General features: G+C 41.6%; 1 protein-coding gene across 15 annotated transcripts in view; it reads right to left on the minus strand.

Annotated features, from left to right (window-relative positions):
• Positions 1–25,885, minus strand: part of PTPRK (protein tyrosine phosphatase receptor type K) — a 658,422-nt gene that overhangs the window by 180,984 nt on the left and 451,553 nt on the right. For all 15 annotated transcript variants that reach the window (XM_082251915.1, XM_082251914.1, XM_082251916.1 and 12 more), the window contains exon 13: positions 22,249–22,285. In XM_082251915.1, coding sequence (XP_082108041.1) covers positions 22,249–22,285 — 37 coding nt within the window. The remainder of the gene's footprint in view (positions 1–22,248; positions 22,286–25,885) is intronic.

The following is a 25,885-nucleotide window of genomic DNA, read 5'->3' on the forward strand; positions in this document are numbered from 1 at the left end:
TTACATTAATAGACCAAGCTGTCCTGACAGTAGCGGTTAAACGGCTGAGACAAAGCATTTACCACTGCAGGGGTACGTACAATGATCAGCTTTTATTCATTTATGTAAAACTTTTATGCCAAAAAAAAAACGGTTTGCTGTAACGGCTTATAAAGTATTAGCTGGAATTCAGCTTTAATTTGTTGCTGCAATATATTACATTTTTTTATTTAATACCGCTTTAACTCTAGTGACAGGCATATCTTTATGACCAACGACAACTAGAGTGAATAATACAAAGTATCTTTAATACCGCTTTAACTCTAGTGACAGCCAAATCTTTATGACCACCGACAACTAGAGTGAATAACACTAAATATCTAGTTACAATGGCATTGAAAAGTCAGTGGGATATATTAATCAGCAAGTGTTGTCTATGAAGTTGATGTGTTGAAAGCAGAAAAGACCCATGTCCACAGCCAAATACATCTACAATGGGCATGTGAGAATCTGAACTTGACCACATTACCTAAGCTTTAAATCCTAAGATGGGCAAAGAAAAGCAGTCTGGTGCAAATGCACATTTATGCTTATTTCCTAAAGCTACATCAATGTGCATACACACTGGGTATGTTCAGTTATTGCTCTTGTACAGGGAGGACACAAGAAAAAGGCAAAGGGTCCCTTGGACCCTCAACGCTCAGAGAAAGTTTTGGCTACCTCCAGCATAAGGGTAAGTCTCTGTAATCATCACTGTACCATCGAAGCTTTGGGTTACAATATTAACCTTAATGTTTATATATAACCCTATTTTAGCTCAATACTGAAAAGAAAATCTCAGAGGTTAAAAATCCATCATCTACTCAGCAGAGTATTCTTTAGCACTAATTAAAGTGGAGCTCAACCCAAAAGATGAAGCTCCGCTTGTTCGCACCCTCCCCACTTAATTGCCACATTTGACACTTTTTTGGGGGCAATATTCCCCATGCACATGTTCAAGAAACAGGCTATTCGGTAGTGCTGGTGCTGCAATGACCGCAGGCTAAAAACTGGATGATCAAAGTGAGGTAGCTTAATCAGCACCACCAAAGATTCCTTGAAAGGGTCCAAAGCTTTATTTCAGTTGCCACATAATAAACATACATAAATATAAAGTTTTGGACCCTTTCAAGGAATCCTTGGTGTGCTGATGACACTTCTTTACTTTTTGGAGGGAAGGGGGTGTAATGATACCCCACACTGGACACATGAAAATCTGTAGCAAACGGCCATGTTGTTCAGTCATTACAGGTCAGCCACGACAGTCTTGCAGAACAGTTATACACGCAGCAATATTCTCCACCTCCTTTAATTCATGGAATGCATAGGTTTTACACTTCAAAAGAGCCGTTAATATCAACTCCGAGACATAACACCAGCACTGAGGCCTGTACAGAGCTGTAAACAGCTAATTGAGTCCTGGCAGGATGTTTTTTTTTCCATCCAGGTCTATCGTAAAACTTTGACCAAATCAATTAAGGGTAACCATAACGAATGGGGATCGTAAAAGGCAATCATGGAGCCTGCCCAATTCAAAACTTAACAAATACACACACGATTCATAAACGCAGACAGGAACATGGCACAATAATAATAAGTATATATTTGGATGAGAAATGTTGTACTAAACGAATTAAGGTCATACATGACCACACTAGCACATATAGAAGGGAAGATAGATGTCAGATATTCCCTGGGTGACAAGTTTATCCAAGATATCCTGTGTCTAGTATCCCTGGATGCGAAATTACATGCTGAACAATAAACTATGAATGTAAAGAATGTAACCAACACATATTTCAAGATATGAATTATGGTAATATACTGTCCAAAGAGGAGGGACCTGATATTGTCATAACCCCAGGACAGCCAATGGCCACTCCATTTTACTGGTCAGGGGCATCTGTCAACACCCCTTTGACCCCAGAGAAAAATAGAAAGCCCTAACCAGTTGAGAGCTCTCATGGTAACATCAAAGCAAGAACATCTATCCAGTTAGAGAAACGATCCCACCTGGCTCATCGATTGAACTTTAATACCCAGGACATTGACTGCAAATATTTTTCCTCCTCAATCTTACCTTTTTTTTCTATTGCTGAATTACATCTCTATTTCTTTAAAACACTTTTTCCTTTAAATATTTTATTTGCACCAACTTTCACCTTTTCATTATTAAAACATTATTTTGAAAAGTGTTAATCTTGTCCCTAAGCTCTTAATGCAAGCTAAAAAAGAACCTGTCTCTTAAAGAGTGCAACTGTATAGGATAAATCCTATGAACATACCTGTCTGTGGTGACAGAGTGTGTTAGACGATTATTCTAAAAATCATAATTGGTATTTCTAGAATTACGAGCTTCCTCCCGCTCAGACGAAATGTAGGTGGTGGCATTAAAAGGGTTAATTACTTAATTAGCCCACTGACAATCGCTTTCAGCCTGCTGGCAACCTAGATTGTGGACCCTCAAGCTAAAAAACCCTTGTGCAGGGTGCACCTGAGAGAGGCATTGTTACGCAAGTGACAGCGTGGTGTGAGATTGGCTGGTCCTTTGTCACAAGTTAGTGAGAAGGGCAGGGATCTGATACCCACGTCCGTCACAAGGGGGAGCGGGTACCTGATTTTGACAGGTACCTGCTCCCAGTTCTGGGTAAGATCAGTGATCTATAACATTTCCAGCCCCTCCTCCTTTCGCCCCACTGCCTTCTGTAGGAAACACAGGTCTCAGAAGAGAGTGGGACCATACAGAAAGTAAAGCGCGACTTACGCATGCAGAAGTTTTTTCCCGAAATCTTATGGGACACAACAGTTCCAGACCAGTCAGAGCGTGGCACTGCTCGTGCATGCGCAGTGGGTACCCGGCTGTGAAGATGCCCATTGTGAAGATGCTGGTGGCGCTGAGGGAGGACACAGGGAGAAGACGACTGGGGTGAGTGCACCGCTGGGTCCTGGGACAGATGAGTGGCTGTTTATTAACAGTCAGCAGCTACACTTTTTGTAGCTGCTGACTTTTAATAAACACAAAAATGACCGGAACTCTGCTTTAAGGAATGACTACGTCCAATGAGCTCAAGGGAGATTGAGGATGTTGAACCAGTTCGTCAAGGACCATGAAAACTAAATGTAGCACTGCCCCCTTAAGAGCTGCTGTTTTTTTACACTTTTGGATTCCCCTGGGTTACCCGTAGTAACTGCATGCAGAAATCTTAACACTTTACGCTTGGCTCCGTCAATCGGTCTAGGGGTTGTTTTTATTTTATGTTGGGATGGGAGAAGGGATGAGTGGGATACTCCAACCCTTTAACTATTCACAATTCTGAGGACTTCTAACTTGAGGATGCGGCAAGGCCGCTACTTCATCCTGCCACTGGATTAATCGGAGATAAAGTTCCTTATAGTACTTCTCTTCAGGGCACTCACCTAGTACCCCCTTTTCCTCCAGCTGACTCCCGTCCACTGACTACACTACTCTGGGGTGGTCCCCTTCCTGGGCAGACCCTTAAGCATGATCCTCTGTACTCACGATACTGCCAAATCCTAGTGCACCTGTGCCCCTGGCTTTTAATACCACACCCAACATTGCACCAAGACAGCCATCTGTGCCAATCCCTGGGGCTGTATCAAAGTCTGTCCTCATTGGCCAGGTTTTATCCACTGTCCAATGTGCCCCCCCATTGGGCACAGTGGGGGACCGTATCAATCACACACTGGGCACACTGAGCAGACCTAACTCACAGATCCTGCTCTCTGTTAAGCAGAGTGCAATATAGAATTTACCTGCTGCTCCTCTCATAGGCAGACCGAGCCAAAAACTATACTCACTCTCTAGCACCTACCTAGGAGGGTGCTACATAAAAATAAAAAAAAAGAATAGGTCTGCCAAATCTTGTTGGTATCACAAGACAAACTAAGCATTGATTGATAACCTGCAAAAGGATCCCAAGTATCAGTGATCAGATAGGCTGATGTTTATAATGCCATTCTACACTGAATGTGTCACTTAAAGTCTTCAAGCAGAGAAGGCCTTAAAAAAAGAAAACCTCTGCTGAAATAAACACATGGACTGCCATCCCAGACCTCCAGTAGATGCTGGTCTCTGGCTTCAATATTGACCCAAAGTAAATTGGCAACAGCTGGGAAAGTCAGAATTGATCTGCATACCTGTCCGGATCAGGAAATCCGGTATTGAAGCAAATGGATCAGCATAACAGGCAAGCTTCTAGCAATATTCTAAGGAGAGGTCAACAATGTCTGTTCACACATTTGTCTCTGCACCTTTTTTCTTTTTCCTTTTCTCTGTGAAAAAAAAAAAGCTGAGGACTTTAAGTACACATTTGTACAGAGTGCTTTCAAGCCTCATAAAGCGTGTTTTTCTAAGAGAGCAGGAAAAATATTCTCCCACTGAGTGGGCATGAGCTGAGCTTTCATAGCAGATTATATATATACGAAAAAGGAGATATAAAGATGGTAAGCAGGTTGTAAGGTAAAACTGAAGAAGCTTAGACCACCACTCATGTTACTTTCTAAGGAAATAATTAGCAGAAATTATTGTACGATTACATGGCACACACTGAGTTAACTATATCTTTATGCATCATTATAGACACTGTAAGCTTGAGAAAAACTGATCTTGCCTTAGTGGTGATTTAGTTAATAGCACTTGCCAAGGACCATTGCTTACAACCATTCTCTCAGCAGGAGTCTACCAAGTGAAGCTGGCAGGGTAGCAATAGATAAAACAGTTTTCCCTAAGAAAGACATTATAAGTGATTTAAAGCCATTGGATTAATTTTCACTATACATCATCAATGCCAGTGGGACGTGGATCAGTATTCATAATATAAACTATAGGCAGCAATGCAAAAATTGTCACCCTGTACAGTTTAGGAAGAATCTCACTTTGTGGCATAATAAATACTATATACTATAATAATACTAATACTATATATATATATATATATATATATATATATATATATATATAGTGTTATTAAATGACGGCAAAAGAACTGTATGAATAAATGGGTAGTATTTAACATGAATGCGATATACATTGATAAACAACAATGAAGGCAGAGCACACCTGGACTGTAGTTTATTCAAGTGCAAAAAAAACAATGATTTTGTACAAAGTGAAGGAACATACAGTATGTTACAAAACTGGTATTACTAGATTTGGCAGATTATAATTCCTTTTAAAGCAACTAAATAGGCAATGAAAAGATAGTTTGTAGAAATGTGCATAATACAAGAACAAGGTCCCCCTTTGTTGCTGCCATCACTGATCATTTATGTTTAATTTTCTGAAAAAAATATTAAAGAGGCAATATAACCAAAGCACCTTGGCCTATCTCCAGCCAAATGTTTTCTGATGCTTTATTTCTGACAGTGGAAATACTGTTCCTCACTTACTGTCCATTTGAATGAGTTGCCTAATACACCACAAGAGAGCAAAAATCTTGCATGCAGCATGACTGCTGAGAAGCACAGGCTCATTTATGACCAAATAATAAACCAATACCTTGCCCCCCCCCAAAAAGACACGGATGCTGATTAAGTTAGAAATAGGGCAAGGCCATAGCTTTATTGAACTTTTCAAAAGTACCAAACAATGCCAGTCACGGTTATACTGTGAGAACCCTTAAAACCAACTCAGAGTCTAGGAAGCCTGTCCTTACCATCAGTGCAAGACAGGCATTAGACTGACCCAAGAATTTACCAAACAGCAATGCCAGTCACAGTTCTACCCATGAGCACCCATAAAACAAACTCACAGTCTAAGAGGCCTGTCCTTACCATCAGTGCCAGACAGACATTAGACTGACCCCAGAATTTAACTTGAGGGCATAGCCCATAAAGCAACATCTGCTGGCAAGGACAAAACTGCCAATAAAGCTGTGACAAAACATCACAACGGGCAGGGGGGTGGCCAACTCTTGTGACAGCTGAATCACCTCAGCAGGGCCAGCGCTACCTGTAAGGCGACCTAGGCAGCCGCCTAGGGAGCAACTTATCAGGGGCCGCCGACATCCTGCACCCGGAATCAGTAATGGACTAGCCGCTGGCCCATGCGGCACTCCTCATGCTGTGCCGCCTGAGCGCTACAGCAAGCCACGCTATGTGAGGACCTCTAGCGTAGTCGAAATCCCCATAGGAAAGCATTGCCACGCATGCGCATTAGGTCTCCCCCGCCGGCTAACGGCGGGGGGAGCAGAGAAGGCAGAGCCTGACCCAGCGCCGAGGTAAGTCACTAACCCCTTCAGCAACTTGGGATGGGGGGTGGGAGGGAGAGAGGCACTACAGGGTCCTACATTAGTGAACCAAGCATATGGGGTGCAGGCAATTTTTATTTTGCCTAGAGCGGCAAAAATCCTTGCACTGGCTCTGCACCTCAGAGCAGTTGGATATGCCCCAGCGTAGCCTTTTCCTAGAGTTCAGGCTCCACCCATTCACCTCAGGTCTTTGTAGCCAATCCCAAGGGAGCTACTTAACTTCTCTTTTAGGTTCACACCTCCAGTGATGCCATGCAGTCAAGGCTCCGTTTCCCTAAAGGAAGTTCAAGGGACCTTCATTTTCCTCAGCGCAGTGTACCACAAGGCAGGTTAATGCATTGCACTGGAAAGGGGACAATCAGAATAAATGGCACTGCATTGCACCAATGCTAATTACCACACCTCATGGCAGAAACAGGCTCTAAATGGATTTTACCTGCTGAACAAATTTTACCAAAACTGAACAATTTAAGTACAGGCATTAGAGGACTTGAATTCCAGGCCTAGGCTATATACAGGGCCTCAACTTTTGTTCTAAATGGTACTTTGCCTGTCCTCGATACTGAGGCCAAGTCCTGTTCTGGCCATTCGACAGTCTAATGGCACAGCTTCTATTAACCATTAATGTTCTGGCATTCAAGTTGTTGAAGCGCAAGGAGCAGGGCTTATTGTTTGGAATGGAGAAGAAAATCAGTCTGGGCAGAAGTCAAGGTTCACTGTACAGCATACATATATTTTTAAATGTCTCCTAATAGAAAAAGGGATACATTTTAAGAGCATCACAGGTATTTGTAGAAAACTAACAGTGCCTGTTCATCAGCAGTAATGTTAGCTTAGCTAGTGTTTAAAAACACTTATGAATCTTTATTGTTTTTAAAAAATGTGTGTTAATGGTATGCTGCAACATTCAATGTAGGATATCCCTAGGTCTTTTCTATATTAAATAGAAAGATGCCTGGCACATCTCTCAAGTCAAGGTGAGAACACTGTGCTATCAGAGGCAATATGATAATTAAATATCAAACCACTTGTTATTGCTACAGTGAAATGACAAAGATGAATTCATCCAATCTTTTATGAGAAATTATTTTAATGACACGAGAATTATTAAATGCTAAAGAGTTCCTGACCCTGGCAGTTTCTTGATTAATGATGAACGACATACGCTACTAGAAGGGTTAGAGATCATGAAAAGGACACACTGCAATCAACATTTCTTCTTATGAGAATTAAACGATATTTTGTATCAAATTATTATTATATAGAATTTATATAGCACCGACAGTTTATGCAGTGCTTTACAACTTGAGGGTAGACAGTACAAATACAATACATTTTAACCGCTTGCCGACTGCCGCAAGTACATTTACTGCGGCAGTCAGCCCCTCCTGGGCAAAGCGACTTAGTACTACGTTGCTCGCCCAGGAGCATGTAGGGGGCAAGCGCGTGCCGCCGGAGGCGCGCTCCTGCCCCCGCTCGTTCACAGGCATCCCCGCGCGAGTGACCGGCGGCTCCGATGTCCGCCGGTCACTCGCGATCTCCCGCTGGAGAGGGAGAAAGGCAGGCGGCTAATGTCTTTCTCCCTGGTGTAACTGCAGAGATCATACGATCCTGCTATGTAGGACCGTATGTCTCTATGGTTACATCAAAAGCCACACCCCTTGACAGTTAGAAGCACGCCCCTAGGGACACACTTAACCCCTGGATCTCTAATAAAGTTAACCCCTTCCTTGCCAGTGTCATTTTTACAGTAACAGTGCATATGTATAGCACTGATTACTATAGTAATGTCACTGGTACCCCCAAAAGTGTCAAAAATGTTAGTCAAGGGTCCGATCTTTCCGCCGCAATGTGGCAGTCCTGCAAAAAAAAAAAAACGCAGATCGCCGCCATTACTAGTTAAAAAAAAACAATAAAAATTACATAAATCTTTCCCTTAGTTAGTAAACGCAATAACTTTTGTGCAAACCAATCAAAATACGCTTATTGCAATTTTTTTTACCAAAAAGATGTAGCAGAAAACAAATTGGCCTAAGATGTTAAAAAAATTTGATTTTTACATTTTTTTGGGGGGAATTTCATATAAAAAAAAATGTGAAAAATATTGTTATTTTTTCCAAATTTACGATTTTTGTTTATAGCGAAAAAAATAAAAATCACACAGGTGATCAAATATCACCAAAAGAAAGCCCTGTTTGTGGGAAAAAAAGGACGTCAATTTCATTTGGGTACAGCGTCGCACGACTGCGCAATTGTCCGTTAAAGTCACGCAGTGCCGAATCGCAAAATAGGCCCTGGTCTTTGAGCAGCCAAATCCTCTGAGGCTTAAGTGGTTAATACAGTAGGAATTAGAGGGCCCTGGTCATAAGAAGAAAGGACCTTTCCTGTTACTATCAACAAGGTTTTTGCACATTGCACATTCAGTTTACACCCTGTGGGAGTATGAAGCAAATACCCTTACATTCTTATTATAAATACAGTGCCTTGCAAAAGAATTCACCCCGCTTGGCATTTTTCGTGTTTTGTTGCATCACAACCTGGAATTAACATGGATTGTTTTAGGATTTGCATCATTTAATTTACAGAACATGCCCACAACTTTGAAGATTTTTTTTTTTTCTAATTGTGAAGCAAACAACAAATAGGACAAAATAACAGAAAAAGTCAATGTGCATAACTATTCACCCCCTAAAGTCAATACTCTGTAGAGCCACCATTTGTGACAATCACAGCTCCAGGTTGCTTTGGATAAGTCTCTATGAGCTTGCAACATCTTACCACTGGGATTTTTCCCATTCCTCCTTGCAAAACTGCTCCAGCTCCTTCAAGTTGGATGGTTTGCGCTTGTGAACAGCAATCTTTAAGTCGGACCACAGATTTTCTATTGGATTGAGGTCTGGGCTTTGACTAGGCCATTCCAAAACATTTACATGTTTCCCCTTAAACTACTCAAGTGTTGCTTTAGCAGTGTGTTTGGGGTCATTGTCCTGCTGAAAGGTGACCCTCCGTCCTAGCCTCAAATCACGCACAGAGTGGTACAGGTTTTGCTCCCTGTATTATGGAGAAAAAACAAAAAACAAAAAGGCTATCCCTGTATTTAGCACCATCCATCTTTCCCTCAACTCTGACCAGTTTCCCAGTCCTGGCTGCTGGAAAACATCCCCACAGCATGATGCTGCCACCACCATGTTTCAGTGTGGGGATGGTGTTCTTTGGGTGTTGTGATATGTTGGCTTTGTGAAAAACATAGCATTTTCTTTGATGGCTGAAAAGTTCAATTTTAGTCACATCAGACCAGAGCACCTTCCTCCATTCATTTTGGGAGTTTCCCCACATCCCTTTTCGCAAACTCAAATCATGCCATTTTGTTTTTTGCTGAAAGTAATGGCTTTCTTCTGGCCACTCTGCCATAAAGCCCAACTCTATGGCGCATACGGCCTATTGTCGTCCTATGTACAGATACTCCAGTCTCTGCTGTGGAACTCTGCAGCTCCTCCAGGGTTATCTTAGGTCTCTGTGCTGCCTCTCTGATTAATGCCCTCCTTGCCCGGTCCGTGAGTTTTGGTGGGCGGCAAACAGGTTTGCTGTTGTGCTGTGTTCTTTCCATTTGGTTATGATCGATTTGATGGTGCTCCTGGAGATCCTCAAAGATTTGTATATTTTTTTATAACCTAACCCTGACTTGTACTTCTCAACAACATTGTCCCTTACTTGTTTGGAGAGTTCCTTGGTCTTCATGGCAGTGTTTGGTTAGTGGTGCCTCTTGCTTAGGTGTTGCAGCCTCTGGGGCCTTTCCAAATAAGGTGTGTATATGTAATGACACTTCGATTGCACACAGGTGGACATCATGCAAGTAATTCTGTGACTACTGAAGGTAATTGGTTGCACCAGAGCTTTTTATGGGCTTCATAACAAAGGGGGTGAATACGTACGCACATGCCAATTTTCTGTTTTCTATTTCTAAAAAATAGTTTTATGTAAACATTTTCCTCATTTCACTTCACCCCATTAGACTATTATGTTCTGATCACTCACATAAAATTCAGATTAACTAAACACTGAACTTAAAGCGGAGTTCCGGCCCCAAAATCAACATAGTCGATTATGGGCCATCCACTTGCTTCTAGGTCACCTGAAAAGGAAATGGATTATTACGATTTTTTTTATTTTTACTTACCTTGTAATTGCAGAAAAATATACTCACCTTTCTTCCACTTCCTCCCTCGGCGGCCGCGGCCCACGCCGTCACTTCTGCTTTGCAATGATTCCTGGGAGCTGAACGTCATCGCTCCCAGGAATCGAAGCGCCTGCACCGGCCCCGACGTCAGTTCCGAGTCAGGCGCGTCATACCTTGCTAAACAGCTTCTGGGCATGCCCAGAAGCTGAGCAGGGATGACACTGCAGCCCCGGAAGTGACGGCGAGGCCGGCGCAGTGCATCGTGGGACCGAAGAGGACGGAAGAGGATCGCGCTGGTTTCAGCTGCCCACACCTGAGATGGCAGCGCTAGAGAAGAAATTTTCAAGGTAAGTATTTCTTCTAAAAGGTAAGTGTGAACCGGGACAGATCAGAGGCGATCCATTGTGGAATGTACTAGCCCTGACTGTCCGGGGGGGGGGGGGGATTTTTATTGAAATTTTTTTTTGGTGGTCGGAACTCCGCTCTAAGGCTGTAATGTAACAAAAAATAGGTAAAAAGTCAAGGGGGGTGAATAATTTTTCAAGGCACTGTACATAACCTCCTCTCATTTCTGGGCTTGCCATACACTTATACACTGCAGGTTTAATGGACAAAAAAAGTCCTTCACACTATACCGTGCAAATGGCTGAAACTTCTGCTGTGGCTACTGTATATTGACAGATGTCAAAATGTATAAACAACAACTGCATCTGCATGGATGCAACAGTGGTTCAGTTGACAATTTTCCACCCAGTTCCATTGGTTTTTGTTTTTAATGAGGCATGTCAGGTGGAAAGTGGCCAACAATGCCACCCACTGAGCGAATTTTGGATGGTTTTCAAGAACCAGTCAAACTTTGAACAGTGTATGACTTGCTTAACTATTCTATACTTGTCCTTTGGGGCTTCTTCTCCACCTGGCACCATGCTTCAGGTTATACAATATGTTTGAATTCACAATGTTCCATTCCATCTCTGTGGCCCCTTCTCCCCTTCTTGTGCTGCAAGCTAAATCCAATCATCCTTACAGTGGCTTCTTCTCCCACAGTTCTGGGCTACAGGCTAGAGTGGTCTTGGTGTAACTGGAATACCGTACTGTTACACTTCACTATGGATCATTCTCCCCTTGGCTGTATGCATGCTATGACTAGGGACAATGTTTGGTTTTTCAGCTACAATGGGTTTAGAAAATTGGTGGGTCCGAAATTCAGGGTCCCGAGAATAATTTGTGTTCAATTCACCCAGGAGAATTAGGATGATTAACCTTGGATTGTACAGAGATTAGTTTATGATTTCCCTTTCCCTAACAGTCTCCTAAAGCTTGCAGATGTTAAAGATTATTGACAAGGCAATCTGAGCGGTCTTAAAAAATTGTCATAAGCAGCATGCAGAGGGCAGGGACAGGGTCTTCATTCTAGATTATAACATGGATCATGGTTAAAACACTTCCCAAAGTCGATTACATATATAGTAATACCCTCTTTTTAATGAAGTGCCTGATTTAAAACAAGCACATCATTACCAGCAACAAAAAAAAAAAAAAAAAAGACACCAATCAAGTCCTGGAAAAAACAGTAGTTGTTTGAAATCTACACCACTGATGAATTATGATGACAACACACAACAACAGTAAAGAGAACACCAGACCCTTGATGTCTGAGATTTAAAGCTGATCTCCATCTTTAGGGCTCATTTAAACCATAATCTCTGCATTCACTGTGCATTTCTGCATGTGTGTTTTCAGTGTGTTTGCAAGCATTCTGTGTGTAATTTGGAATAATTGTTTTCATTTATTTTCTTAACCAAGTTGCATTTCCACATGTATGTTATGCATTTATTTGGTGCTTTTTGGTGCAGCAAAAAATGCAGCATTCTGAATTTTTTTTTAACACACGAAAGCACTGCAGTGATGTAAACTAGGCTGAACGTAATACATTCATTTTTCTTGCATATGCTTTTGTACTGCATTTAAAAACTGACTGCATCTGGCGTAAATGAGACCTTACTTTCAATTTACCCATTTGGGACAAGTTGGCCAAACAAACCATTTTCTGCCCCCCACCCCCCAGTTTGCTGTATAAACTGCATGTAGCTTTCGCTATATCCATTATACAGCGCCATGTTTCGGCAGTAGGATGGGATCTTACCGCCCACACCCAGAACAAAACAGTAGCGCTGCTCAACCATTCATCAGTTAGCTTTGCATGTATTCAAAGAATGTACAGGTAGAGATCAGCTTTAAATAAGACAGGTTCCACCTGCATACCTCTTAAGGAGAATCTAATTACGGATACCAAAATCTGAAACGCTGGATTCCTATGGTTGATGTAGGGGTATATTTACTTTTTCCATATGAATATTTTTCTATTTTAGAATACTTTTCTAAAATAAAAAAATCTATTGCTCAAGAAAACAAAGACACTGTGACATTTTTGTGTCTCATTTTTACCAGCATCTTGCTTATCTGTAGCCGTTATTTGACTCAAGATCTAATGCCTGCTCAAATATATTGAAATAAGCTTACTGTCTATATGGAGCGTACTTACTTTTTCATATGACTGTAGGCATGTGTAACTATTGTTAAATTACTAAAACTAAGTTAGGTTGAAAAAGCTCCTTTAAGTATACTGTACAGTCAGTACGATGTGATTGGAATTTAGTTTAACATACAGTGACCCTTATTCAACATTGATGAAATACAACTGTCTGATCAATACTTGAAGCAAAGATAGGTCTCTAAAGAGAGTAGTGAATGAAATCCTCTGCGACACTGCAAATGCTGATCTGAATTGCATATGACAGGATAAACAGCACATAGACCAAAGGACTGTGGGACAATGATCAAAGTGGCAAGTTTCACTGTGACAGTTATTGCCACCCCACCGCTTCTGTGTCAGAAAGAAGGCTCAGCAATAGCATAATTAGGAGCACAGTAAAAGATGAAAACTAACAGCTCAGCAGAGGATGAGTAGCATAAAGTGTTTGAGCAATTGTAGAGTGAGGTTATAAAAAAAAAAAAACACAACTGAAAGACGCTAACAGATGGGAAAAACACCACCTGGGAGAAGGAAAGAGACATATCATTGAACAAATGCACTAATGATCCAGTAACCTCCATTAACCTGGATGGATGATAATGGATAGTTAACTGCACATTAAGCCACTTCTCACTAGAATAGATAGAGGTCTTTAAGCAGAAAGTGCTTGTCTAAATTCTTCAAGGTGGGATTTTACAGAAGGCAAGACTCAGGGAAAAATCCAACGATACAATAAAACAATTTCAAATAAATCTAACACGTTAAATCACCATTGTTCTTCACACAATAAAGGGCAAACCAGTGGCACCACGAAAAATAGTGATGCAAATACACGCACACAGATACATTTAAATAGTTGTAACCCAAAAAAAAAAAAGAAAAAAGGTTCTGTTTATTTCAAGTGGTAGGAGTGAGGTTATCACGGCTTCGGAGCGGAGCCTGCCAACACAGTAGGAAGACCAGGTGAAGATGGAAGCCATGTCAGCGGTGACAGCACGCTGCTGGAGAGCTTCATTTTAAGGCAAGTTTCACATAATGTGCTAGTATGCAATGCATACTAGCACATTATAACTTTGCCTTGCAGTTTTTTATTGAAAAAAAAAAAAAAAGCCGCTTTACAGCTTTAATGCACCACATACAGCATTGTGCATGTACTGTGTAATTTGTCCTTCTCTATGCTGTAAAATACCTGGTTAATCCTGCCTGTTCCTGTGTCCTCCTATGTGAACTGACCACGGTAATTATTGCTGCTGGTCCATGATACCATGGTCAGTTTATGTGCCTCCGTCATCCTGCAGTTTCTACCCTCCCCCCCCCCCTTCCACCCTACCTGTCATCTCTGGAGTCTGTGAGCCATTTCCTCCCCGCCCCTTACCTCCTTCCGCTATTCCTTTGTGGCTGTAAAGTCACTTATCAAAAATCCTGGCATCTCCTCTGTTACAGCAAGATATTCAGTGCAGTGCATGTATTTCTTTTTTTTCTTAAATTATGCACCAATACTTTATTTCAGAGCATCGCTGTGTGGTCACGTGACCTCCCACTGTTTTAATGCTATCCTCCTGGCTGACGCCAGAGAGGAATCTCAGCCCATTCCACTGTAGTCCTCAGATTGGGGAAGGATAGCGCTGAGAGGTCATGTGGCCGTACAGCAGCGCAGTAAAATAAAGTATTTAGCTGCATAATTTTTTAAAAACCCATACACTGCACTGTATATCTTGCTCTAGCAGAGGGAATTCTAGAATTAGATTTGCCTATTTAAGGACTTTCCACCAATTTCTACTTTAAAGCATTTTAATTTATTTTTTCTGTTGTCCCTTTTTCGGACAATTGGTCTTATTTTCACCATTTATTGTCCATCTATGTCAACTATTTGAAAATCATGTGTGATTTTGCAGAGAAATCAGGCAAATAAGCCAAACTGAAAAGCAAATACCAAGATGACTACACAATGGAATTGATTGCTGGCATACCTTAGAATTGCCATACTTGTGGATTTCATTACTGATCATGGGAGATGTCTAAAACAAACTGCCCATGAAAATGTAGTTTTAATCATTGAAAATTTTCACAGACCATGTGTATAAATGCAAATTTAGAAAAAAGCCTTTAGAAATACATCGCAAGAAGGATTTAAAAAATTGGGCTGACTAACACAGTAAACATCCAAATAATACTGACAGTGTCAGATGCTAGACCACAATAAGAATGACAATCAAGGACTGCCCAACAATCATCACTTCGCCCACCATAAAATACATGAACATTTATGTCTTCTGAAATCTGTTACGTCTGCAACAAAGTGACCAGTATGAGAGAGTGAGTGTGATAACACCAAATTTAACACACCTGCTCCCCATTCACACCTGAGACCTTGTAATTTGCATTTTTTTTGTTTATTAGGAGCTGTAAAGCATTTGCACCCGTGATCACAAACTCAAGCTCCCGTCAGCGTAAGCTGTCTGCTCTTACCTCATACAGGCAGGCAGTTAATGATTGACAGGAATGATCAATTAACTACCTAACAAGCTGTCAGCCGCATTGGCTGGTGGTAGTTGTAGTTTTCCTATTCACAGAACTCTGTGAATGAATGATGCGGCTGGGTGGGTGTGGGGGCTGATGCATCAGTAACATGTTACAACCTAAATGTGGGTGTAACATGTTACTAAAGGAGAACTTACCAAGGCAAATATCATCCTCACCACTTTGGCTTTGTTTTATCTTACAGAGATAAAGGGGTCTTCTAGGTCCCTTTGGACCAGGCTATACAGTAAGTATAAATAAGGATGACACTCAACTAGCAACCAAAGAAGTAATGTGTGTCACCAAGTCAACCTGCTTAGAGGACAGGGAATACAGGCTATATATATATATATATATATATATATTGTGACAGGAAGTCAGGTAAATCTGTGGATGTAGTCACAGACAGGAGATACATTTCCACCTGGTTTAGAAAATTCACCAATTACTATAGGGTGTCGGCTGCAGAGGTAGCCAGAACTGTCTAAGGACGTTGAACAGACTTCAGCTGTTCAGAATGAGGAAATTAAGGCCTCTATAATTTGTCCAGAGGAAGTCTAAGGATTGCTGCCTCCTGACGCTGTGTGAGCTGGGGAGAGGAGGACAGTCAGATGTGTGCCTCCCGACGCTGTGTGAGCATGGGAGAAGGATTGCTGCCTCCTGACGCTGTGTGAGCTGGGGAGAGGAGGACAGTCAGATGTGTGCCTCCCGACGCTGTGTGAGCATGGGAGAAGGAATGCCCCCTGAAGCTGTGTGAGCATGGGAAGACCTCCTGGAGCGATGTGCGCTGAGGAGGGTAAAAAGTGTGAAGACTTCTCAAGGTGAGAAAATCTATCTCTATGTGAAGAGATAATAAATGGACTATTGATAGTCTGCTGTATGATCAGCCAAGTCTGCCCAACAGTAGGTTGGGGACAGATTTCCGTAGGTAGGTTCCTGTGTGTGAGAAGGTTTTTTGTGTTTTATTTTATTTTGGATGTTTTTGACGCTTGAAGTCTGGTGAAGAAAATTGCATGAATAAACCAAACTGTTGTTTGCAACCACTTCTCGGCTATCTCCTTGTGTAACGAACCCCCCCCCCCCAAGGGGTCATCCACACCCGCCACCGAGCGAATCAATCTCACATATGGTGGAGGTATGCATTGGGCAGAAGCAGAGATCCCTGCAAAGAAGTTCATCTGTTTTAAAGAGACAGTGGTCTCAAAATTTTTGATGAACTTTGTCTGGTGCATGAGACTGCACAAACTGTATGTGCAGGAAAGGAGATCCTGCAAGAGAGAAAAACTACTTGTGTTAAAGAGACAGTGGTCTCAAAAATTTTTGCTGGACTGTGAAAAATTTATTGTGGAGTTATTGAAGATGGGGCGGTCAAAACGCCTGAAAGATGCAAAGATAGCTGAAATGAGAGACCTAATTCTATGGATGGAGGGGATGTTACCGCCTGAACGAGCCCCATCCATGCCTGAACAGAATCTGCTAAAGAGAAAGTTTGTTGTCCCTAGCAACACTGAGGCAAATGCGGATTTTAAGCGGAGCTTTGCAGCTCAACAAAAGGCTCACCAAGAGAGCATGGCAGGCTGGAAACAGAGACGCCAGCAGCCAATGGAGGCCATCGGTTTGGAGGAAACAGAGTATGTGTGCAGGGCTGAGCTGGATGCATTGCAACGGAAAATGGAAGAAAAGGAACAAGCCCTGGAGTTGCTTAGGATGGAGCATAGAAACTTGCAGGCTCAGGTGTTCCAGTGGGAAGAATCCACTGCTCTTCTTTTTTCCGAGTTGCAAAAACGTAGAGAGACTATAATGGAGAAAGATACCATCCTCATGGAGAAGGAAATTGAAGTTAAGACTTTGCAGGAACAAAGTATGGGTGATATGCTGGAGTTGCGTAATCAGCTGGAAAAAAGTCTTCAGTCTTTGGAAGCTACAAAAATAGACCTGCAGGGGGTGCAGAAACAGAATGTCGCTCTGAAAACGACATGGTCTCTCAGCTACAAGGAGAAAAGTGAGAGAGGCGCTAAATTACTGAGTACAGTACTGTGTGTGAGCTCACCACTTTGAGCAATGTGGTAGATGAATTGCGTACGGACTGTGAAAGTTGGAAAGATGAAGCCCAACGTGCCCAGCAGCAGTTAAAGGAGAAAGAAGCCTGTGTGGCAGAATTACAGTCTCATTCCCAGAAACTAGCCAATGAGGTGAAGGCTCTTATGCAGGGAAAAGGAGATTCTGAACACAAGAGAAAAAAAGTAGAGGCACAGCTGCAGGAATCGCAAGTCAAGGTGTCAGAAGGTGACCGATTGTGTGCTAAGCTGTCAGAGAAGGCAAACCAACTGCAGGTTGAGTTGGACAATGTCACAAATCAGCTTTCTCAAGCAGACAGCAAATCTAGAGAAATTGCCAAAGATTTCTCTATCTTGGAATCGCAGCTGCAAGACACTCAGGAACTCTTACAGGAAGAGAGGTGTCAAAGGCTGAGTTTTAGCACAAAACTCAAACAAATGGAAGATGAGAAAAATGGCTTCCTGGAACAATTAAAGGGGAGGAGGAAGCAAAGAAAAACCTATCAGAGCAAGTCGCAACACTGCAAGCTCACATAGCGGATATGAAAAAAATGCATGGAAGAAAGCGTTGCTTCATTAGAGAATGTTGAAGGTGTGAAAAAGAAGTTTGATCAGATGCTTGGTGAGGAGAAGACTGTCTGCAAAATATGCAGAAGAACGCGACCGTGCAGAAGCGGAGGCGCGTGATAAAGAGAGCAAAGCCCTGTTCTTGGCTCGCTCCTAGAAGGAAGCTCTAGAGTGTAAGGTTGAACTAGAAAGAGTTAACAAGCAGCTGTGTACAGAAATGGAAGATTTGGTCAGCTCCAAGGATGATGTTGTGAAAAGCGTTCAGGAGCTAGAAAAGTCTAAGCGAGCCTTAGAACAGCAAGTAGAAGAGATGAAGATTCAGTTGGAAAAACTTGAAGAGGAATTACAGGCAACAGAGGATCTGTCCCAAAGAGGGGATAGTGTGCCTGATGCAGTTTTTAAAAGGATCAGTGTTTTGGGGTCTGTCCTGAGTGAGCATCAGAAATTTGATGACATGTTGTTTGAATCACACCTCTGGAATAAACAGTTCCTTCAAAAACTGGAAAATGTATCATTAGAACTTCAGCAAACAAAGGAGCTGTGTAAGAAATGTGATGATTTCTTAGTTCAGGTTGAAAACCTAGAGGAGAAAACTAAAGCAAGTGATATAAAGCTTGGAGAAAAAAGCAAACACCACCTAGTGGAGAAAACTAAAGCAAGTGATATAAAGCTTGGAGAAAAAAGCAAACACCACCTAGTGGAGAAAACTAAGGCTGTTGGTGAAAACGTGAAGCAAATTAATAAGTGCATTTCGGGGAATATTTCCCGAAAGGCACTTATTCATTTGCTTCACGTTTTCACCAACAGCCTTAATTTCCTCATTCTGAACAGCTGAAGTCTGTTCAACGTCCTTAGACAGTTCTGGCTACCTCTGCAGCCGATACCCTATAGTAATTGGTGAATTTTCTAAACCAGGTGGAAATATATCTCCTGTCTGTGACTACATCCACAGATTTACCTGACTTCCTGTCGCAATATATATATATATATATATATATATATACACACACACATATATATTGTACATATACATACAAGCAAAAAGTATCTAATCAACTCTCTAGTTATGATGCCCTAAAATATAGCTCAGCCAAAAATACATCAGTGCCCTCCATTTTAAATAAATGATCACAAAATCTCCTAGTGAAACATTAGACAGAAATAGAGGCAGCGCTCTCCACCCAGTAACCCAATCCAAACATGAGATCTTTTCCCAGGTGCCGTGGCTCAGTGTGTCCTTGCACACTAAATCAGCATACAAACATAGAAGGAGCTGGCAAAACTGTAATCCTTTGAAGTGTACTTTATTTGGCTACATCTGAGTGACAATAAAATTACAGTGTTGATGCCTTTTTCAGCAAAGGGCCTTAGTTGTACTATGACTAAGGCTCTTTGCCGAAACGCATCAATTATATCATTTTATTGACACTCAGATGTAGCCAAATAAAATACAAAAAAAAGTGAGGGGGGGATGCGGACTCTGAAATATTTTTTACCTTAATGTAAGGAATGCAGTAAGGTAAAAAATGTTTAGGCTTTAGAACAACTTTAAAAATCTAAAAAAAATTGTGTCCCAACAGCAATGGAGATAAACGACTGGATTTGGGGAGCCATCTGATCTGTAGCCTGTGAGGGGGCAAAAGTGCATGTGACCTTTGACTTATACTCAGGGTCTTACCTAGAAATGAGGATATACTTTGCAGAGATGATGCCTGCATGTATCATGGGCGAATCATAAGTGGAAGACCTTTTAAGAGCATGAACAGCATCAGTGGATGGACTTATTTGCATACTTGCCTATTATTTTCTAGTTCTTCTTTTCCTGGACTTTTTCGTTAAGACCTTAATATATTTTTTTCGATTATTAAGTTAAGGGATTTATTAATGTTTTTATGTTGTGTTGATATATACAGGTTGCGTTACATCTTTTACAGTATCTAATAGAAGTGAGTACACCCCTCACATTTTTGTAAATCTTTTATTATATCTTTTAATGTGACAAATAAAATTACACTTTTGCTACAATGTAAAGTTGTTAGTGTGCAACTTGTATAACAGTGTAAATTTGCTGTCCCCTCAAAATAACTCACACAGCCATTAATGTCCAAACCGCTGGCAACAAAAGTAAGTACATCCTAAGTGATAATGTCCTAATTGGGCCCAGTTACCATTTTCCCCTCCTAGGTGTCATGCAACTCATTAGTGTTACAAGGTCTCAGGTGTGAATGGGGAGCAGGTTAGTTAAATTTGGTGTTATCGCTCTCACTCTCTCATACGGGTCACTGGAAGTTTAACATGGCACCTTATGCCAAAGAACTCTGAGGATCTGAAAAAAAGAATTGTTGCTTTACATAAAGATGGCCTAGGCTATAAGGAGATTGCCAAGACCCTGAAACTGAACTGCAGCACAGTGGCCAAGGCCATACAGCGGTTTAACAGGGCAGGTTCCACTCAAAACAGGCCAGGCCATGGTCGACCAAAGGCGTTGAGTGCATGTGCTCAGCGTCATATCCAGAGGTTGTCTTTGGGAAATAGACCTATAAGTACTGCCAGCATTGCTGCAGAGAGTTGAAGGGGTGGGGGTCAGGCTGTCAGTGCTGAGAACATAAGCCACACACGGCATCAAATTGGTCTGCATGGCTGTCGTCCCAGAAGGAAGTCTCTTCTAAAGATGATGCACAAGAAAGCCTGCAAACAGTTTGCTGAAGACAAGCAGACTAAGGACATGGACTACTGGAACCATGCCCTGTGGTCTGATGAGACCAAGATAAACTTATTTGGTTCAGATGGTGTCAAGGTTGTGTGGTGGCAACCAGGTCAGGAGTACAAAGTGTGTCTTGCCTACAGTCAAGCATGGTGGTGGGAGTGTTACGGTCTGGGGCTGCATGAGTGCTGCCGGCACTGGGGAGCTACAGTTCATTGGGGGAACCATGAATGCCAACATATATTGTGACATACTGAAGCAGAGCATGATCCCTTCCCTTTAGTGACTGGGCCACAGGGCAATATTCCAACATAACGACCCCAAACACACCTCCAAGACCACCAATGCCTTGCCAAAAAAGCTGAGGGTAAAGGTGATGGACTGGCCAAGCATGTCTCCAGACCTAAACCCTATTGAGCATCTGTGGGGCATCCTCAAACAGAAGGTGGGGTAGCGCAAGGTCTCTAACATCCACCAGCAACATAATGTCGTTATAGAGTAGTGAAAGAGGACTCCAGTGGCAACCTGTGAAGCTCTGGTGAACTCCATGCCCAAGAGAGTTAAGGCAGTACTGGAAAATAATGGGGGCCACACATAATATTGACACTTTGGGCCCAATTTGGACATTTTAACTTAAAGGTGTACTCACTTTTGTTGCTAGTTGTGGTTTAGACATTAATGGCTTTATGTTGAGTTATTTTGAGGGGACAGCAAATTTACACTGTTATACAAGCTGTACACTCACTAATTTACATTGTAGCAAAGTGTCATCTCTTCAGTGTTGTCACATAAAAAGGTATAATAAAATATTTACAGAAAAGTGAGGGGTGTACTCACTTTTGTGAGATACTGTATGTTGTTATGTCAAAGGGTGGACTGAAATCACTTTATGGTGCAAGCTGCAACTAAATATATTGAAATATTTTTATTATTACGGTCAATTTGGGATTGCTTTTTAGACTACGTTGATTGCAAATATATGGGACCTACTCCTGAAAATCAATAAATAAAAGCATTCACAAATGTGCACCGGAAAGCTAATTTATATTCTCTCAGGTTGATTTTTACAAGCGGATTCATGTAAAAAATAAAAAAATGTATAAATATATCTAAAACTTTTCCACTCACACTGCTAAAAAAGCAGGATGTTTCCTTTCTGACTAATGCTGCCAGCTTTTTACCAATTCTATAGCTTTTCTCCGCAACATGGTCCTGCAGAGCACACTTTTCAGAGATAAATTTATCATTTCACCCCGGTTCAGCCTTCTTCCCACAATAAAAGATGTGACAGGTGAAAGCACTTTATATGGCTAGACACAAAGCCGAAATACAAAAAGACCTCGGCAACTGTTAAGCAGCATATTCTACACATCATTGACAAGGCGGAAACACACTCTTACCTTTAGTTGCAATTCGCACACACTGTATTTTAGTTTCCTAATGGAAAGAAAAAAAAAAAATGCATTAAGATTTGTATTATATAATCATATAAATAGATAACCCCAATAAAAATAAATGGTCGGTCTTTAGAACAACCAAAATAAACATTTAGATTAGTGAATATGCTACCTAAACATATGTAAATAAAGCATACAGCATATTTGCATTAAAAAAAGCTCCCACTTTAGCAATGTCTAAGACTTTGGGGTCAATCAAGTGTGAAAGGGGCCTACACGCGTCAAAATTGGGCCGGGAATTTTCATCCGACAACCGATCTGCCGATTTTCGGCTTGTTAGTATGATGCTTCCGACAACCGACTCCAACTTTTCGGCCGAAAAAAATCTGGTGTGCAGGCTATAAAATTTTTGTCCTCCATCAAAACATGGCCGATTTTCATGCAGTCAGTACAGATTTCGACAGGGAAAAATCTTATGAGCAAGACTGGGCATGCTCAGAGATGAAAGAACACAAAGAAAGCAAACCAGCACATGACATCACTTCTGAAGTAGAATTCTGTCGTGCGAGAAAATTCGTGTGCAGTCTAGGCACATTCCAACCAACAAAACACCACTCTGGACAAAAGATGGACGACCGGTCGGCAGAAATTCGTTGTGTGTGTGTGTACTAGGCTTTAGTGTGATTTTACTGCATGCTGTAAGCGTCTCAGTGTTCAATTAAAAGCTGCAGCAAATCAGATAGAGCTGGCTCTATTTCCTGGCTGGAGGACATCTAGCATCAGCACGCTCATATCTTCTCCAGACCTTCTGTCCCTGGCACATGACTTTCATCCATTGGATTTCAGTTCTTTCAATCATGGAGGCTCAGCATCATATGTAGATATTACCTATGGAGGTTTGCATGTCTATGCAGCCTCCATCACCAATCAACACACTGCTAGGATCATGGCTTACTCAGAGTATGCTGCTTTCCAGCAAATATTTACCCTGCCAACTCCCCTATGATCTGGCTGCTTTGCATAATAAGACCTCATGTACACTCACATTTAGGAGCTTTTGAAGTTTTTTTTGCCAAAGTCCCTGAACTCAACTCAATAAAAGCCTATGTGTCCATGCACAAGACATGACACCTATCGCATAGTGCTGAACTTCAGGCAAATCTAAAACAAATCAATTATGCAGGTTATTTATTCATAAAAGCCAATTAAGTTTTTTTTTTTTAATGCCCCTTTCACACTTGTGTGACCTGAAAGTCGTGCGACTTTGCTGCAATTTGTTGCCGCAAATTTGACTGGACTTGAAGCAACGCCTGTGTAATCTTGAGGTCAGTGGACCTCAAGTCACATCAAAGTCAGATCAAAGTAGTGCAGGGACTACTTTGAAGTCGCACAGATCTGAACAGTACTCATTAGAAATCATGGGGTATGACTTGTCCTGCGACTTTGTAGTCCCAAGTCACAGGCCAAGTCGCACAAGTGTGAAAGGGGCCTAAGTGACGCTAGTACCGAATTAGAACTTTTACATTTTTTTGTTAGGGCCAATTCACACCACAGAAACGCAGTCTAGATGGGTTCCGGATGCATTTATGCATGTGCGTTTTTGATGCATTTTCAATGGGTTCTAGTGGAATTTTTCCTTTTTTTTTGCTGTAATGCATTACAGTGCAATTCCTTTTAGGAAAAAAATGCAGCATGCTCTACTGTTGTTGGCTGTACTGGAATGCACTGCATGGTGTTAAGGTTGCTATTGAAATACATGTAACCTACTGCTCATGCATTTTTGATGCAGACAAAAAACGCACTGTGCTTTGTGTGGTGTGAAATCAGCCCTGATTGCTTAGACTGGAGTGAACTTTAAATATTATTTACTCCTATGCAGAATCTACCCTCATTTACACTGAACACTATTTTTAAATCATGCTAATTAAACTCGCACGATTTAAAACCCGCATTTCAGTACATGTTTGGTGGCCATTTGAATGGCATCTGTGCAGATTCATGCACAGATGACTATTGAAATCGCCCCCGAGGTCGCCAAAGGTAGTGCAGGAACTACTTTTGAAAATCAGTGCGGCACTGCGAAGTCGGCGTCAAACCAATTGGAAAAGTTCCGTTGTCGGCAATAGGCTGCGATTCGGCATGCGCTCCAATGTGAACAGGGGCTCTAGAAAAACATTTAAATACTGGCCAACTGGTCATTATACAAAAGGGGGCTGCAGGCCACAACTGAGCCAAAAGTTCAAGTATTTGGGGCACACCAGCAGTTCCGTCAAACAAAAACGTTCATCATCCAAAATTTGAAATCATTTTAAATATTGTAATGGAGTGTACATGTGCCCATCACTTAAATGTTCCCAAACACCTCTCTGCCCCCTCTACAACAAGTCTCAGCATTAAATATTTTTCTTTCCTTTTACTATAGTATAGATGTGAGAAAATAGAAAGGTCTTGGAGTTTGCTAGAAGAGCAAGGAATTATTTCTTAGACAATGGGTTATATGCCGCTACCTTTAGATGACTAGACGGGGCAAAACCTTTGCTGGCACCACCCCACAGCATATCCATATAACCCTGCTCACTCTGTGTGGCTCTAGTTTTTATTCCTTAGACGATGGACTACTTCTCCTTTTAAAAGATTTTTCAGTTTTTCCAACAGATTTCTTTACCACCTTTGACTGACACTGATGGGTTTGTGATATGTGGAAATCATTGAATTCTGCTTTTGTGTAGATTTTACACAACTTTTTTGGAATTGGAATTGTTTAACCTCTTCTGGACTGCCCCACGCATATATACTGCGGCAGGGCGGCCCTCCTGGGCAAATAACGTACCTGTACGTGATTTATAGTTCCGGTTCTGGGGAGTGCTCCCGCTGTGATTGGACACAGTGGGAGCCAGTCAGCGGGTCCGGCGGACCTGATGTTCACCGCCACCCGTGATCGTTCCCCAGAGAGGCAAAATGGAGGTCTGCCTAAAGAAGGCAGATTGCCGTTCTGTGAGAGGGGAAGATGGAGATCCTGTGTTTCTGCTAAGCAGGAACACAGATCTCTGTCTTACCCTAGTCAAAGCATCCCCCACACAGTCATCAAACACTCCCAGGGAACACATTTAACCCTTTGATTGCCCATGAGGTTAACCCCTTCCGTGCCAGTGTCATTAGTACAGTGATCGTGCATTTTTTTTAGCACTAATTACTGTATTGGTATCACTGGTCCCCAAAAAAAGTTTAACTTAGTGTCAGATTTGTCCGCCGCAATCCCACTACAAATCGCTGATCTTCGGCATTACTAGTAAAAAAAAAAAAAATTCTATCCCATAAGTTTGTAGACGCTATAACTTTTTACATTTTTTTATTGGATAGGTTTTATAGCATAAAGTAAAAAGTTTTTTTTTTTTCAAAATTGTCATTTTCTTTTGTTTACAGCGCAAAAAAAAAAAAAAAAAAAAAAACGCAGAGGTGATCAAATACCACCAAAAAAAGAAGCTTTGTGGGAAAAAGGACATTAATTTTATTTGAGTACAGTGCCGCTAGACCATGCAATTGTCAGTTAAAGTAACGCAGTGTTGCATCGCAAAAAATGGCCTGGTCATTTAGGGGGTTAAACCTTCTTGGGCTGAAGAGGATAACAAGTATTTACATT

The sequence above is a fragment of the Pelophylax lessonae genome, assembly GCF_965119305.1.
Source record: "Pelophylax lessonae genome assembly, chromosome: 3".
NCBI classification, from domain to species: Eukaryota; Metazoa; Chordata; class Amphibia; order Anura; family Ranidae; genus Pelophylax; species Pelophylax lessonae.